The sequence below is a fragment of the Pogona vitticeps genome, chromosome 5 (assembly GCF_051106095.1).
Source record: "Pogona vitticeps strain Pit_001003342236 chromosome 5, PviZW2.1, whole genome shotgun sequence".
NCBI classification, from domain to species: domain Eukaryota; kingdom Metazoa; phylum Chordata; class Lepidosauria; order Squamata; family Agamidae; genus Pogona; species Pogona vitticeps.
Genome location: NC_135787.1, coordinates 26,788,084 through 26,804,486, shown reverse-complemented (window position 1 = coordinate 26,804,486; position 16,403 = coordinate 26,788,084). Strand labels below are relative to the sequence as shown.

The window sequence follows — 16,403 nt, the reverse complement described above, 5'->3', positions numbered from 1 at the left end:
TCTTAACTATTGATTCACCATGCTACAATTGATGCAGTGGGACTGCTCTAGCAGGGCTAGTGATTAGATTTAGGCTAGAGAATTACTCACTTCAACACCAATGCCCCCCCAAAGGAAAAAAACAAAACAAATGCAATGCCCCCCTAAAAAAATTAAACCTAGTTTAACTCGAATGGGGAGGGCTACTTTGTCATTGTATCAGCACAAGGAAAGAAGTATGAAGCCCACAGTTTAATGTCTCAGTGAGTGTGCACATGCATGAGAGAGAGAGAGAGATATTAAATTCTGCTCCCTACTGTCTTTCCCCTGCTGTTGAAACGTTAGCAAAGAAGTAGAACCTGCAATTACTTTAACTGCAATAAAAATGGGACAGTAAGTTTATGGCAGACGTCTTAATAACTGCTTTCTAAAAGTTGCATTGGGAAAGTGAAATTCTCATATTTCTGAAAGGTGGGAGATGTTTGACGTATTGAAACAGAAAATGTGCGTAGAAATTTATAGTTCCAATTTCTAACTTTGCATTTGATTTGTTTTTCTTCTAAAAATTTGTCCTGCACTGAACTGTGCTGCTTGAATTTCCACAAATACAAACCTTGTAAATCAACTACTACATCCGTGCCTTGGGAAAACTCATAGCAGAAATGACCGTAAGCAAGTCCATATTCTGTGGCTTTGTATTCCAGTTTGACTACTTTGGTGTTATTGGATAACTTCACAAATTCTCCTAAAATGTAGGGCTCCACGCTTATACATCCTTGTATAGATCTGCCTTCTAGTATCTAGAGAGAAAAAAAGAGGATTATGATGCATATAGGGGTTTAAAACTGTTTATACTCTGTCCACTGGTTTGACTGAGGACAGTATTTCTCATCTTCTGCCTCCTCCTTTCATCAGCTGAACCCTTTGCAATGCTCTCTGTGTTGCTTACCATAAGGATCACGGATGGGATGTAAAAGATTTGTGTTGGAATTTTGTGCTCGTAGAGTCTTTTGTTGAATTCTGTCACATAGTACTGGGCAGTCATTTGTCGTTCCACGTCATTGAAATGGTGAAGAAGTTCCTTCTCATCTTTATACTCTTTCCCAACATATCTATGAAGAACAGATCAAACAGCACAATGAGTTTTTGTTTGTTTATTCACTTGAGAAACATAGTAACTATCCTCCCACTATAGAACTGAAAGTGGTGCACAACATTATAGACCTATAGCAGGAGTGGACAACCTCCAGAAATTTTGAACTGTGCACTCCTATGCCTGGATTTTAGAGGGCTGCATCTGGTCCCATGATTTTCATCTCTGGCACAAATAGGGGATCATAGCTGGAGAATAAAAATCTCTTATACCCTCTCTTTGTTGTTGTTTAGTCGTTAAGTCGTGTCCAACTCTTCGTGACCCCATGGCCCAGAGCACACCAGGCCCTCCTGTCTTCCACTGCCTCCTGGAGTTTGGTCAAACTTATATCCTCTAGTGGCCAATAATATCTATTTTTAAAATTTAAAATGTTTCTGAGCTTGGTGGACAGGATGCTGGAGGCCCTTAAAAGGTAGAAAAATTATCAAGTAAATCTGTCATAACAAGGAAGTTACTTGCCACCTGTAATTCGTCCTGATCAGTGGCCTAACCATAGCATTTTGGATCCACTGATATTTCTGACTGTGTTACAGTCTTCTTGATATCACTAAACATGCCCTTTAATATATTCTACAGAAATCATTCAGGTACCAAGATTAGTCTTGGTTACATCTGTTTAGCAGCAATTTCCACTAATTTCAGTGCAATTTACTTCATAGTTTCTGCAGCTTAAAAGCACTGGCCTTTGGCTATATTGGGGTGGGTTATGTGAGTCTATGGACCACTTGTTGCTTGCCATGGCCCCTAGTGCAGTTCTCCTTGTAGACCCCTAGACCCTCTTTAATTTGTCTAGTTTACCCTCAAAAATGTTCAGGGAAAAAAAATCAAGAGTTACCCTCAGAAACTTCAGGAAGTACAATTTGCTATTTAAAGGCTGCTTGGGGAGCGCCAGGACAATTACAGGCTTATAGCAACCCTAACAGGGCTTCAAGGAGTGCTTTTACCAGTTCTGTCTCCTCAGAGTTTCCATGGCAGAGCTGGGATTCAAACCCAGGTCTCCTGAGCCTTAGTCCATTACACTCTTCACTATACCACACTGAGTATCTCAGAGATTTTATATTCTTAAATAATGTTATAATGCTAATAAGAAATCCAGATGGAACCAAGAGAAATGGACCCCAAGATATGGCAGAGCAGGCTGGTGCAGGGAAGGCACACCAGAGCCATGACAGAAAGGCTGGGTCCCAGTTTTAATTAAGAGAAAAATAAGGACGGCAGTCGATTTGAAAGGGAGGTAATAATAAGGGACATTCCAGTGGTGATACTGCAGAGGAAGCTGCCATAGAGGCAGTTGGATCATTGCTCTATCTAGCCTAGAATGGAGAAACATCAGCTTAACATCCATCAACCCATCCAGCATGGTCAAAGTTAAGGGATTCTTGGAGCCACAGGCCAGAACATCTGGATGAAGGACTATTTCCCACTGACTGCAGTTGTTTAAATGAATAAATTAGGTATCAAGCTGTGGAATCAGAGGTTGGGAGTTTGATTTCCCCATTGGGAAAGAACAAGCCAGTGCAGCCTTAAGCAAAGCTGCACAGCCTTGGAGTACCCTCAGAAAAAGGAAATGGTAAACCACTTCTGAGTACTACAAAACCCTGAAAGTCAGAATTGACTTAATGGCATAAAATCAGATGGCTCTGACAGGAATAAATAAGAAATATATAATTATTATATGTAATTAATTTACAGTCTGAGCAAGGAGTAGGGTTTATCCAACCGTGGTAGGGTGAGGCACCATCCTTGTTCAAATTGTTAAGGTCTTGGGTGGGAATCTCCCTCTTTGCTTACTACCTGCTCCTTCTGAATGGTGGTGGGACAAAAATCTCCCTGGTTGTGCTTTTCGATTAAGCTTTGGTCCCATCCAGAACTACAAATTAAAATACCACAACGTATTTCGGCTGGAACAGATCAAAATGCCATCCCAGTTTGAGTGGTACCTTCCCAGAGTCTCTTCTTGATGCAGGAAATGTATCCAAAAGGCGTTCCTTTGCTTGCCTTTCTTTGCCACACTCAGGTAATCTCCAGTATACACTGCTGTCTCCTGGGCTGTCCACAGGCCCGATTTCTTAGAGTATATTAAAAGAAGAGCAGCTGAAAAAGAAGACAAATGATTTGATAACCCCCATAGTAATGGGGCTGTTCCGTACCAGTAAACAAAAAGCCTCTGACATTTTGTTTCCACAGTTTAACCTGTGAGAAGTCGCATTCATGATGTCAGTGTAATATTACCATCCATTTCATCTATAAAAAGAAAGGCAAGACAGGCTGCATTGGTTGGGAAGTGCTTCTGACTGGGAAAATATTCCTTCCAAATGAAAACTACAAGACGATAGGCCCTACAATACGAACTATGTTGTATACCCAAAGGAAGGTGGTTCCTGTTGCTAGCAGAGGACCTAAGATGGCCAAAACAAAATAAAAATAAAATAAAATAAAATAAAAAACCCAAACCAAACCCCACACATTCAAAGAGGTATAGAGGAGAGTGACCCATCACAAAATGTATGCTTGCTCATATTACTAGCCCGCACCAGGAGGCAGAGTTCCCTCTGATTGTGGAAAGCACTGGGTAAAATCCATAAAAGTCACAACTAGAGTGAGCCCATAATGGAATCTACATAGGAGTTGACTCATTAAATCCCCCTGATTCAATGTGTATAGTCTAAAGCAACTTATTTTATTTATTTATTTATTTATTTATTTGATTTTTACCCCGCCCCTCTAGACCATGTCTACTCGGGGCGGCTTACTACACCAAACAACAGGATTGCATCCGTTACTGAGCTGCCACCCAGTTGGCTTTCGTGAATGGAAGTGATGCTGCTGTAAGGATCTTGTCCTTTGCCTCAAGTAGCAAAATGCCTTGGCTTGACCTCAAGTGCTTGGAAAACTGGGAGATCAGCATTCAAATCCTATCTCAGTCATTAACTCAGGAATGGGTACTTGCATTTTTACGTATACAGATATAAAAGCCACTGTATAAAAGGACCAAACCCCACATGAGGGAGTTGTCTCAGTATCTCACATCATCATTTTTTTCATTTTGAAAGAAGCCACAGATGGGGCAGGGATAAAATCTGGATTGTATTTACAGCAGGCTTTCCTTTAGTGCCTGGCTGGGTGAAAGGGGCTTATTGAATGGCTTGTTGTGCCTTGTTGCCCTAAAATATGTTTTTAGTATTGATTTTATTTACCGTTTTAATACATTTGTTTAATTCTTTTTAATATTTGTATACTTACCCTATTCGGCTTTAAATATTGCCTTTTAATTATGTAAACAGCCTTGGTGCTTTTTAAGGAGAAAGGTGGAGTAAAAATATTTAAATTAAATTAAATTAAGAGGAGGGCATTAATCTTTCCCCTGAAGTTGTTATTGAAACAAATGATACAGGAAGAGGAAAATTAAACCTGAATATCATGTACGCTAGCTTACTTGTTTCCTTTAGTGTAGCACATGAATGAATTAAAACAGACAAATGCTTGGGGTTGTAACAATCACCAAGGAAATGATACTACATAATCATCACTTTCTCTCTCAGATATTACAGAGGTATGTTTTAGAAAATTTTACTTACAATGTGCTTGATGGAGTAGGTTTGGCTTAAACAGCCCCATATTCTTCATTCTTTGCATTAACCAATCATGTTCTACTCCTGACAGAAGCCTGTCATATTCATCATTATTCAGAATGCGAGCTTTTAGGTTCTGTTCTTTGATCCTTTGCATAAAGACAAATGAGCTCCCACTAGAATTCAAAAATGATGGAACCTCCAGGTCAGAAAAACTGCTGGAAAAATTGGATGCGTTGTACCACGATTCCAGAGAAGAACTTGAACTCTGAACTTTTCTTATCTTTTCACCTTCCTCTTCTTCTGTTGTGGTGCAATCAATGGATTGATTGGCATATAGCTTGTTGTCCCTTCTGGAAGGAGAAATTGTGGGGTGATTTTGTTGATCTTGTATCGTGCACGTTTTGGCACGGTGATCTTCTGACCGTCGTCCAATATTGGAAGCAATTTCCCAGTCTTCTGCTGTTTCTGCTTGGGGATCAACCTCAGGTATCTCAAAGGAGCATCCCTCAGACATTGTAGTGACTGATTTATTAATCCAATTTTGTATGTAATTATCATATTCCAGTTTTGGCATGTTGCTATCTATGGAAGTACCTGTTGCTCTGGCATCAAGATGATGTGGCATCATTTGTGCATCTTTGGATGTATCTACTGTTTCTCTTTCTTGATCAATCAGTGTACAATTCTGTTTTAAAACCGGCTCTACAATTCTTTTGCACCACTCAGGGTCTGCTGGGTTTTCATTCCTACTGATATACCGAGTAGGTTTAGAAATGGCTGCACTGTTCTCAGTGTTGTCTTTAGTTCTGGAATCAATTGCTGAAGAGAAGGTATTTCCAAATGCATCTTGTTCAGAAGTGAGGCTCATTGTGGAATTCAAATTATCATGACTATTTCTTGAGTTGGCGCCACCGTTTTCCTTGTATGCTCGCTTTGCTACATCTATTGCTCCCTCCAAATGCTTGACATTTGGTTCCAAGTCCATTACTCTATCCGTCAAGGCTACATTATACTGGAAGGACTGCTTTAAATGGGATGTACAGTCATGCTGAGTCTCCTGAAGAGAGACCTGGTGCATTTTGGAAGAAAAACAGCAGAAATCACTTCCTTGAACATTTTTTGAGACGTCTCCACTCAAGGCTGCAGAGCGAGCTTGCTCTTTATCTGGCCTGCCCTTTGTGTTTTGTACTTTATCTTGGGGCAGTTCATCTTCATGGCAATCAATATCTTCCCAACTAGTAAATAAATTTGATCTGGAAAATTTGCTCCATGATCTTAATGAACTAGAAACTTCACTCCCACTCTGAGAGCCATTTAAAACATCATCAGCCCTGTTCTGATTTCTTTCTGAAGCCTCACTTTCTGTCTCTTCCCCAAGGGAAACATCCACTGCAGCATCATGGGATAATTTATTTTGTATTTGCCCCTTACGAACCCCATAACATTTCAGCAACTTTTGTGATACTATGTTTTTTGCAGCATCACTTCCACAGTGTGATCTTTCTTCAGTCATGCACATGGTGTCCACATTTCTGGTTTCAGTTTTCAAAGTGGTTATACAGGCTCCTCTTTTGCCTTCTTCTTGCGAATTAACTTTGTGGCTCCTGCAAGTACTTTCAAAAACATCACAGACTGCTTCATGATGCTGGGAATGCATTTTGAGGACCTTTTCAAAGCTCATTTCACCATTCACAATCGGTTTGTTGACATCTGTTTTGTAGCCATCTGGAATGTAAGACATAGTGTCTGAATTAGGGAAACTCTGCACATGCAACTGCTCCTTAGCAGACATGACCAGGCTCATAATATCCTTGGCAAGTTGTCCTTTGTCTTGCTGTTCATTATCTGATGAATGGCTATAAGCATACAACTTCTCCAAGGCTTCCTGGCAGAACTGGTTAACCTGACTAAGCCTCTCACTCTCTCCATAGAGTCGCTGATGTACCTTTGAAAGGCAGAACGCTGCTTTGACAAAACTGTGGAGTTCTTGTTTGCTGGTGACCGGTTCTTTGTTGTTCTTAGTGAGAAGACCAATTTCAAAGGATTTCTTTGCCTCAGACAAATAAAACATCTCCTTTTCTGAAGGGCATGCACTCGAACAACTGTAAGATAGCAAACATGTTCCTCGGATATTCTGCAAATCAAGTATAACAGAAACGAATGATTTTTTCATACTCAAATTTGAATTCATGCCAGTGGAAAACTGATTTTCCAATGCTCTTTAGTTATTTATACCAGCAATCTTAGGGTACACAAATAATTTGGTTATTTCATTAAAGCATTTTAACCACTTTTCCTCCTTTCAGATACCAGGCAGTGTACAAATATTATGATTAAATCACATATCGTACAGTAGATACTTTAGGGGCTAAATACAAACTCAATTAGAGCAGATCCATTGAATCAATGGGACTTCATTAAATGTCAATTTCAAAGTCCTTTCATTCAATGGTCAAAATCCTGCTACACAACTACACATGCACAACTCAAGGTTGCGTCCACAGTGGCTGTGACTGGGTTGAGGCAGAAGTGCTATCCACAAAGCACTTCCACTGGTTTATTGTGCAACTGGACATACAACTGATTGTGCAACTGAATAGCACAGTGCCTTTTTTGCTGGCCACCACACCAGGATAGACAGTACCTTATCCATTCTACTCTAGTTTGGACTAACAATAGATTCAGTCCTAGAATGACATCATCATAATCAAACAAACAAACAAACAAAGACACACAAGAAAAAAACATTGCAAGACATATCACTCCAATTCAATATTCTTATTTTACATTAAAGGAATTCTGAGCAGGTTTGTTTTTGACATCTAATACTGTTTGCATCTATTGTTAAAATTAGAATTTGGCATTGGTTAACTGAATCTTTGATCTTTGATCTAGTACTGCATTCTGTTTGCCTGCTCTGGGAATGCAGTAGTTTATTGTGACAGCAGTTGAACATTTCCTGAGCTTATGGAATCTAGTACTCTGTGCAGCTGGAAGCCTTGTTCATTTCAAAGGAGCATTCTCTGGCTTTCCGAAAAGTAAACTTTTGAAGTTCCCATACTAAGCTTTTGCACAAACTTTTTCACAAGCCAGAGATTGCCCCACTGGAATGAATGCGGCTTCTAAGTACTGTAAAACATCATCCAGAAATCAAACTGTAAAACATCATCCAGAAACTGGGCCATCTTAGCGGTAGTCCGCTCTGTGTGGAATGCCCTCCGACAGGGAATATGCCAGGTGCCCTCCCTTGAACCTTTAGGAAGCTCCTGAAAATAGAATTTTTTAGAAAAGCCTTTGGCAAGATCCTCCTCAGTTAATGGGACAGAGGAGGTAAGAAGAAGAATGCTGAACGAGGAAACTGTTGTTTTTGTTATCGTCATCAACAACATTCTGCTGCCTATGCTGCTATGTGTAATTACAGTTAGTTTAGTGGTTTTCTACAGTTGATTTTATAATATACATATGTTCTTTGCATTTTGTTGTATACACCACCCAGAGAAGTGAATTTGCTTGATAAGTGGTATAAAAATAAACAAATAAACTGGAGAACAAGCAGAACGGATTCAGGGAATCACAGAAACGGTTCCTATCTATACAGAAACTTGCAAAGCATATTTTATCTCCAGTATTTATTTGCTCCTGGAACTGGGTAAAATTAAGGTTGGGGCCAGGAGATGACAAGCACACTTTTTGAAACCTTTGTTGTCAAATCCAGAGACATAGAACCCTTTGCCCCCTCAAAGATTCATCCTCTCCAGAAGAAAAAAAAAAGAAATCAAGTATTTAGCACCCTTTAGCTACTACTCTTATTGCAATATAAGTTCAAACAATATTAATATAACTTTGGGGCATTCATGACACACAACACACATAGCTTATAGGAAGCAGCGGCTCCAAATGAGCAGATCCAATATGGTAAAATGTAGATTCCCATTTTGCATATTGCATCTGAATCCAGGATATAGATTATGCAGCAGTACAGTGCAGCAGAAAGTCATCGCAAAGAATTTTCAGGACTGGGGGGTGGGGGAAATTCATTATCCCTGAATTCTGCACTTACCATTGCCGTGAGCACAAACAAAGATGTAAACTGGCAGAAGGCTGCTGCCAGCTTGCAGGCTTCTGCGGCTGAAAGCAGACGATGATCAAACTCTTTCAGAAGGTGCTGTTGAATGAGAAGAAAGCATACATTTAGATAGATTTTGTGGTTGCTGTGGGTTTTTCGGGCTCTTTGTCCGTGTTCTGAAGGTTGTTCTTTCTAACGTTTCACCAGTCTCTGTGTCATTAGCTGGTCTTTTGTGCTAATGACACCCATCAACCACAGTGACAGATGATCTCTCCTCTTTATCACAACAATAAACTCACAACAAGACACACTAATCACCCATCTATAGAAAAAAAGCCCATCTTACAGCCATAAATACTCCACTCCCAAGCCAACTACACCAGAGCACAGAGTGCTGTCCTCTGAAGATGCCGGCCACAGAGACTGGCGAAATGTTAGGAAGAACAACCTTCAGAACATGGCCAAAGAGCCCGAAAAACCCACAACAACCATTAAATCCCGGCTGTGAAAGCCTTCGCAAATACATAGATCGATTTTGTTTGCCAGATCTTTTTATTCAGCCCTTCTATTAAAAATACACACACACAGAGGCAGACAGACAGACAGACACACACACACAGAGGGAAGGAGAATGAGAAACAAATATTATGATACCTGGGTCAATCACCTACACCACTGTACATACCCAAGCTAACTATAATGAACCAATCTTGAACTGCTATGAATCAGCTTCATCCTCCATGAATGATCAGCAACTGCTAATGCAAGACAGTACAGTGGTGCCTCGTATAGCGAGGTTAATCCGTTCCGGATTAACCTTCGCTATATGAAATCTTCGCTAAGCGGGAAGTAAAAAGCCATTGGAATGCATTAAACTTCATTTAATGCGTTCCAAATCGGCCCTAAACTTCCCACTTAGAGAAGTTTCCTGGCCCCGGGCAGCCATTTTCGCGCCCTCCCCTCGCTTGCCGAGGGCGCGAAAACGCTGCGCGGGGCCATTTCGGGTTGCCCCCGCCGTTTTGAAGCCTCAAAACAGCTGTTTTGCGGCTTCCAAACGGACCCGAAATGGCCCCGCGCCGTGTTTTCGCGCCCTTGGCAAGCAAGGGGAGGGCGCGAAAACGCCGCGCGGGGCCATTTCGGGTCGTCCGCGGCCGTTTTGAAGCCGCAAAACAGCTGTTTTGCGGCTTCAAAACGGACCGGAAATGGCCCCGCGCCGCGTTTTCGCGCCCTCCCCTCGCTTGCCGAGGGCGCGAAAACACCGCGCGGGGCCATTTCGGGTCATCCAGCGCCCATTTTGGAGCCGCTGAACGCGGCTCCAAAATGGCGGCCGGACTCCCCAATCGTCGCAATGCGAGGTGCGGCGATTGGGTGCTCCGTATAGCTATCCCGAAAAAGGGGATCGCTATACGGATTCGTCGTTATACGGTGCGCTCGCTAAGCGAGGCACCAGTGTATTTAGGTCACCAGGAAAGGCACCTCAGCTCTTCCATAGATATTTCATAATTAGAAAAAAAGTGATAAAATTACACATTACATTGGTCTATGACCGTATTAAACTTGATCTGCTCTTTCTTTTTATTTATTTTAAACTAGGGATAGGATAAAGACTACAAGGAGTAAAGGAGAATAAAAAAGAGGGAGAAGGAGCACACACACCAAATTTCTTTAGTTAGATCAATTAAAACAGAAAAAAGGCAAAGCTGAGATCAGCTAAATGACATTTCCCTTTAATACAAGAATAGTTACCAGATCAAACTGATAGTTGTTTTTAAAACGGTTGTAATCATTTTCATTCATGGATACAAAGATGTCAGCCAAAATACCCAGTGATGTACCAATCCCCTGGAAGAGAACCACACAGAAAGACATTGGTTGTTTCTTGTTATATTTTTTAAATGTTGTGCAGTTGTTGCCAATAGTGCTATATAAAGAGAAGAAATATAGCTATGGATTTTTTTTAAAAAAAGGTGCATTCATTACTTTTTTATCTGGCTGAGGAAGGGTGAAGTAACCCAAAATGGAGGCCCAGATCAGTTCCGCAGCTTCATACCACATCCCTGAAACACACAAAAAACACCTGAATTCATAATTATTAGAGGCTGCTTTCACATTTCTCAAAAAGATTAAGTGATGAGTTGCATGGGGGAACTGAGAGGAGGCAGTGTCCTCTTCAAATGAAGCTCCCACCCCAACCATTCACAAAACCCACTCTGGAAGGCTGTTTGCTGTTTAGAAGGGTTGCAAGAGGAGGGAAATTGAAAGAGGTTCCACCATGCTGGTGATGCACCAATGATGAGCAGAGGCTCAAATCTCCAAGCCAAGATAATTTGAAAAGCTGGTGCAATGTATACTGGTGAAAAGCTAGGGTGATGTGCCCATGTAGGCACTCTGTTTTCCCCAAACCAGGATGGAATCTGAAAATTCCAGTTTTAAACCTGTTTATTTTTTTTTTTAAACCTGAAAATATGTTAAATTTATATAAATATTTATTTTGAATTTAAAAATAACTACAGTCTTTGTGCTTCAGGAGATAAGCCTGGAAACATGTCTTAGGATAAGGCTCAGAAATCAGAGAGTTCCCATGGTCAGCATAAGATAATTCAACAATAATGGGCATTTATTAAACTGTCTCCCATTGAATTAACTACTGCCTGGATTGCTGCTCTTATCAGCAGGACTTTTATTTTCATGGCATTTCCCACTTGTTTTCTATCCTTTGCACCACAACATGTTGCATGATTTTAAAGAATAAATATTAATATGAAAAACAGAATGAATACCTCAAGACAAGCCATTTGAAACTCTTCTAAACATATTTTTTTGGATTACACTGATGCAGAAAGCAAAGTGTGCTGCTTATATGCCACCCTGTAGTGCTTAAAACACTCTCTGGGTGGCTTACAATTTAATTATGCAGGCTGCACACTGCCCCCCACCGCCAGCAAGCTGGGTACTCAGTTCACCAACCTTGGAAGGATAGAAGGTTGAATCTTGAGCTGACTACCTGAGCCTGTCAGGATCAAACTCAGGTAGTGAGCAGAGCCTTGACTGAAGTATTGCAGTTTAACTACTGTGAAATGAGGATCCTGGATTTTTGGACAATAATTTTGCCTAGTATGAACTAAGTCTATAGTAACTTAGAGAAGTTATTTGTGAGCAGATGAAATATATTGCAGCTGAAAAGATCAGTTTTTAAGGAGAAAATCCTACAAAAAGTCAGAGAAATGAATGAGATTTTTAGAAGATCAAAGGAGTGCCATTTTTTAGCAGTTTCATCTCATGTCAGTGTTCTTTCCCCCCTGCAAGCCCCACCTTTTCTCATTACCATCTCTCTTTGGACATTGGAAAAAAGGTACGATGCAACATACACTCCAGATAGATCAACTAAAATAATTGTGAGAAAGATTCATGACTCTGACTAAAATCCTACCGAGTTTCTGTAGAATTTGACCTCTGATCTGTATGCAGACTGACTGGACAAGGATCCTATCACTTTCTTTAGAGTACTTCCATACACCTGAGAATCACAATGAAAAACCCACTTAAAAGCAATTCTGTGCTTGGGGAGGTAAGAAGAAGGCAGAAAGGTGAGGTCAAAGGTTGTTGAGCAATTACATTTCCTTCAAATTGGCTTTATAATAAACTGTAGGTGATTAGCTGCAAATACAAGTCCTCTGTGATACATACTGATTATTTGTTATGGGGAAAAGGGAAAAATACAAATAAGAATTTCTCTCTCATCTAATAGCTTTATAGTTAAAAATTGCTTGCTCCAGCTACTGTTTGAATGCTTCAGTGATGCAATTGTGACATGCTGAAATGAGAAGTCAAAAAAGCATAGAAATCATAATTGATTATTTACCTGTTGCGCCACTGTCATTAATCAGGCTGCTAAGTATATATTCAGCTTTTAGCAGCTTACCTATAAATATGAAAGAAACAGTTCTACATTAAAGAAACACAAATTAAACTTAGCTGAATGGAAAGTTCTTTAATGACCTTCATGGTAACTACAGTATGTGCTTTGCCAGGGAAAGGTCCCAGGTTTAACCTTGACATCTCTGTCTGAAAACCTGAAGAGCCACACAGCCATAATCAGTAGGCATCCTTCAGTTTCGAGAGACTATGGTAACGTACTCTGTATGGAGGACTTGGAACAGCATCTAGTGTGGCTGAGAAGGTCAATTCGAGAATGACAATCCCTTCCACACTGAAGACAAATACAATCTGCCCCCTGTCCAGCTCCCTGATTTTACTGGCTTCGGGACTGCCTCCTTGCCTCAGCCTGCTGGACAAGGGTATCTTCAAATTGGGAAAGGCCATGATGCACCACCTGCCTCCAGACTGAATGCTCAGATGTCAAGGTTTCCCATCTGTTGAGATCCATTTCTAAGGCCTTCAGATCCTGCTTGCAGATATGCTTGTATTGCAGCTGTGGTCTCTCTCTGGGGCGATTACCCTGCACTAGTTCTCCATACAGGAGATCTTCTGGAATCTGGCGATCAGCCATTCTCATGACATGCCCAAGCCAATGTAGACGTCACTGTTTCAGCTCATTCTAGGACTATTCTTCTTGGAACTTTGTCCTGCCAAGTGATACCAAAAATGTGTCGGAGGAAACACATATGGAAAGTGTTCAACTTCCTCTCCTGCAGTGTACAAAGGGTCCAGGACTCATTGCAGTACAGGAGTGTGCTCAGGACACAGGCTCTATAGCATAATCAGTACTGAGCTATTTGCACCAATGGTCTAATTTAGTACAAGAGAGTTTCCTAGAGTTTATAGGTACTTTTAGGCAGGTTAGGGCAAGGCAACTGGGCTGAATATCTTCCTCTTAATCCCAGGAGTGGGATCATGTAGGCCTTCACACAGACTTCAGTGCTTACTGATACCTCTGAAATAGATAAATACAGTGGTGCCTCGCTTAACGAGCGCACCGTACAATGACGAAATCGCATAGCGATCCCTTTTTTGGGATCGCTAATGCGATCGCTCAACGTTTTTTAGATAGGGCAAAATTCGCTTTGCAAAGATCGGTAAGTGTTTCGCTTACCGATCTTCGCAAAACGAAGCCCGACGATCAGCTGTTCAGTGGCCAAAATGGCTGCCGGAAGCCCGGAAATGGCCCAAAATGGCCACGCGCAGCATTTTCATGCCCTCGTTAAGCAAGGGGAGAGCGCAAAAATGGCTGCTGGCCATTAAGAAGCATCACTGAACGGTGAGTATTCGGCCCATTTGGAACGCATTAAACCATGTTTAATGCGTTCCAATGGAATTCCCTGCCCCGTTCAATGATGCTTCAGCATAGCGAAGGTTAATCCGGAACGGATTAACCTCGCTATGCGAGGCACCACTGTATATCACTTCCTAAAGTCGTGTTGTGTAATTGACAGAGACAATTATTCTGCTGTAGAATGAGAGAATGTCATTAGCTCAAATTCTTAAAAGGAAAACTCTTTTTTAAAAATGAAGCTTTTCTTTCCTAACCTTAGCCCCTCAGTTTACATACAAGCTTTAGCTAAAAGGCTGCTCCTTTGTGTCAGAGCTCAAGCCCAAAGATGGGAAACAAAGCCATTTTTTCAATGAAGTAGCTATTTAAGGTGAGCCAGTACAGTGTTATAGACAGTGGTGGATTAAGATTTAGGAGACCTGGGTTTATATTCTCACTTGGCCATGGAAACTCACTGGGCAGTGGCAATAGTAAAACTACTCCTTTGACATCACTTTTATCTTAAAAACCCGATTAGGCTTACCATAAGTCACAAATGGCTTGATGGCACATAACATCAAAGTTACTTAATGTAGACAAAGATTCCACTCTTAATTTCACACCCATATACACCCATATCCAACAAAAGTTAAGTTTTGATATTTCATTCCTCAAGTAATTTGGAATATATTTTATAACTCAACCCAGTACTATCCATGATCTTTGTGTAATACATAGAAAGGAAGGCTTTATAGAGAAGCTCAACTCTATAGTTTACATCAAATGGCCATAGGTTGTTGGTTAGCAATTTTTAAAGGCAGCCAAAGGTAGTGCACAGAAAATGACAGGGCTGTGTAATGCACTTTTAGAAGCTCCGGGTTAGAAGTACAGCAATTCACACACCACTGTTTGAAACAGCAGGGCAGAACTGTTAGGAGACAAAAGCTCAAATTAGTATTTTTCACACGCTTTCACAATTTGTCCTCCTGGTAAACGCCCGCCAGCACAGAGCATTTATGGTAGGGTCTTGGTGTAGGCCAGAATAAGTGGGAGGAATCTGGATGGGGGAAATGTATGTGGGGCAGAAAGAAAAAGTGTATCAGTTTGAAAGGAAGGCATGAGGCTCCTAGGAATGCCATCTTAAGAATGGAACAAAATATCCTCTTGAAAGTCAAGGATCTTCTAATTGGAAAGAGGCTGGGAGTGAAACAGAGAGACTGAGAGCAATGAGGGGTTCATTACCTGAATTTACAGAGACACGAGCCTGGCGAATCATCAGCTGGGGAGCAACTGGCACTGTAGGCTGAAGCCTGTGAAGCTTCTTGACAATCTGAAGAAGCTGAGTGGAGCCATCAACCCAGTACAAGAACCGATCAACCAAGAACACAATCGCAGCTGCTGTCTCATAGTCCCTGGTAATAATAGAGGCTTTTAAATAAACCTGAGGAGAATTTAATAAAAAAACAATAAGCATGGGTGGTGGATAAAGGTAATTGCCTCCCCCATCCCATCAACTAGATCCCATCTAGGGCGTTATCTATTTAAAGTACCTGGTGTTGAAATTGTTACAATATGGAGTAATTAAAAGCTCAGCTTGGGGTTCCAGCCATATAAAATTCAGGTTGTTATTCAGCCGAACAAGTACACTGTATTTTGAAGTACTGAACTATTAAGGAACTAGGAATTAGGTATAAGGAAATAACTCAAACATCGCATTTTTAAGACCGAACTTTTGTCAAACAAAAGTTTGACATTCATTTCTCTGTTTTCTTGAAAAAGAAAACTCCTAGGGCAAAGAGAGCCATAGCAGTGCTTAAAATGGGGAGGGAGGGAAACAAAAGTTGAAAGGAAATGTTCAAAGGCTTTAAAAGGTGTGGCATATACTATGGACAGTGCCCTATCAATGTTCCGGTATCTTGTCTTGTTAGTGCAATAAGCAACATTTTCCTACACCCTCCTCTGCTGAAGCTCAGCTTCTTTAAAAAAAAGGTGCTAGGGCTGCACCCTGAATGCTGCTGACAAATCTACCCATATGTATTCTCTGGGTTGGATGCAGATCCAAGTTACTTGATTCTAGTTCTAATGGGAATGAAATCGTGGCCGAGTCTTGCTTGACTTCAATGGCAGTCAAGTCTAATCAGACTTAGACAGGATCCAAATGACTTGCAAGCACTCTGATTTCAGGCTTAGGTGAGTTTATTTCGGTTGCATTACCCAATGAGGGAAGAAGAAGCTCTCTGAAGTTCAGAAGTGCTGTATCTCTCCTGTTTTGTGGCTACACTCTGATCTGGTGCTGAGAACAGGCTGAAATCATGGCCATTTTGTAATTGACTTCAGCAGAACAATTTTGCCTTCTGCTTAGGAAAGTCCTCCCCTAACCCACACTTCAGCTCTCAGTATTTGCCAGCTATAAGGCCACTG

At 41.0% G+C, this 16,403-nt stretch overlaps 1 protein-coding gene across 2 annotated transcripts in view; it reads right to left on the bottom strand.

Annotated features, from left to right (window-relative positions):
• Window positions 1-16,403, bottom strand: part of ALPK1 (alpha kinase 1) — an 85,960-nt gene that overhangs the window by 943 nt on the left and 68,614 nt on the right. For both annotated transcript variants that reach the window (XM_020802147.3, XM_073001798.2), the window contains exons 4-13: window positions 15,225-15,423; window positions 12,636-12,695; window positions 12,204-12,290; window positions 10,754-10,830; window positions 10,520-10,615; window positions 8,768-8,872; window positions 4,711-6,841; window positions 3,073-3,226; window positions 929-1,091; window positions 593-779 (exon numbers count right to left, since the gene is read on the bottom strand). In XM_020802147.3, coding sequence (XP_020657806.3) covers window positions 593-779; window positions 929-1,091; window positions 3,073-3,226; window positions 4,711-6,841; window positions 8,768-8,872; window positions 10,520-10,615; window positions 10,754-10,830; window positions 12,204-12,290; window positions 12,636-12,695; window positions 15,225-15,423 — 3,259 coding nt within the window. The remainder of the gene's footprint in view (window positions 1-592; window positions 780-928; window positions 1,092-3,072; window positions 3,227-4,710; window positions 6,842-8,767; window positions 8,873-10,519; window positions 10,616-10,753; window positions 10,831-12,203; window positions 12,291-12,635; window positions 12,696-15,224; window positions 15,424-16,403) is intronic.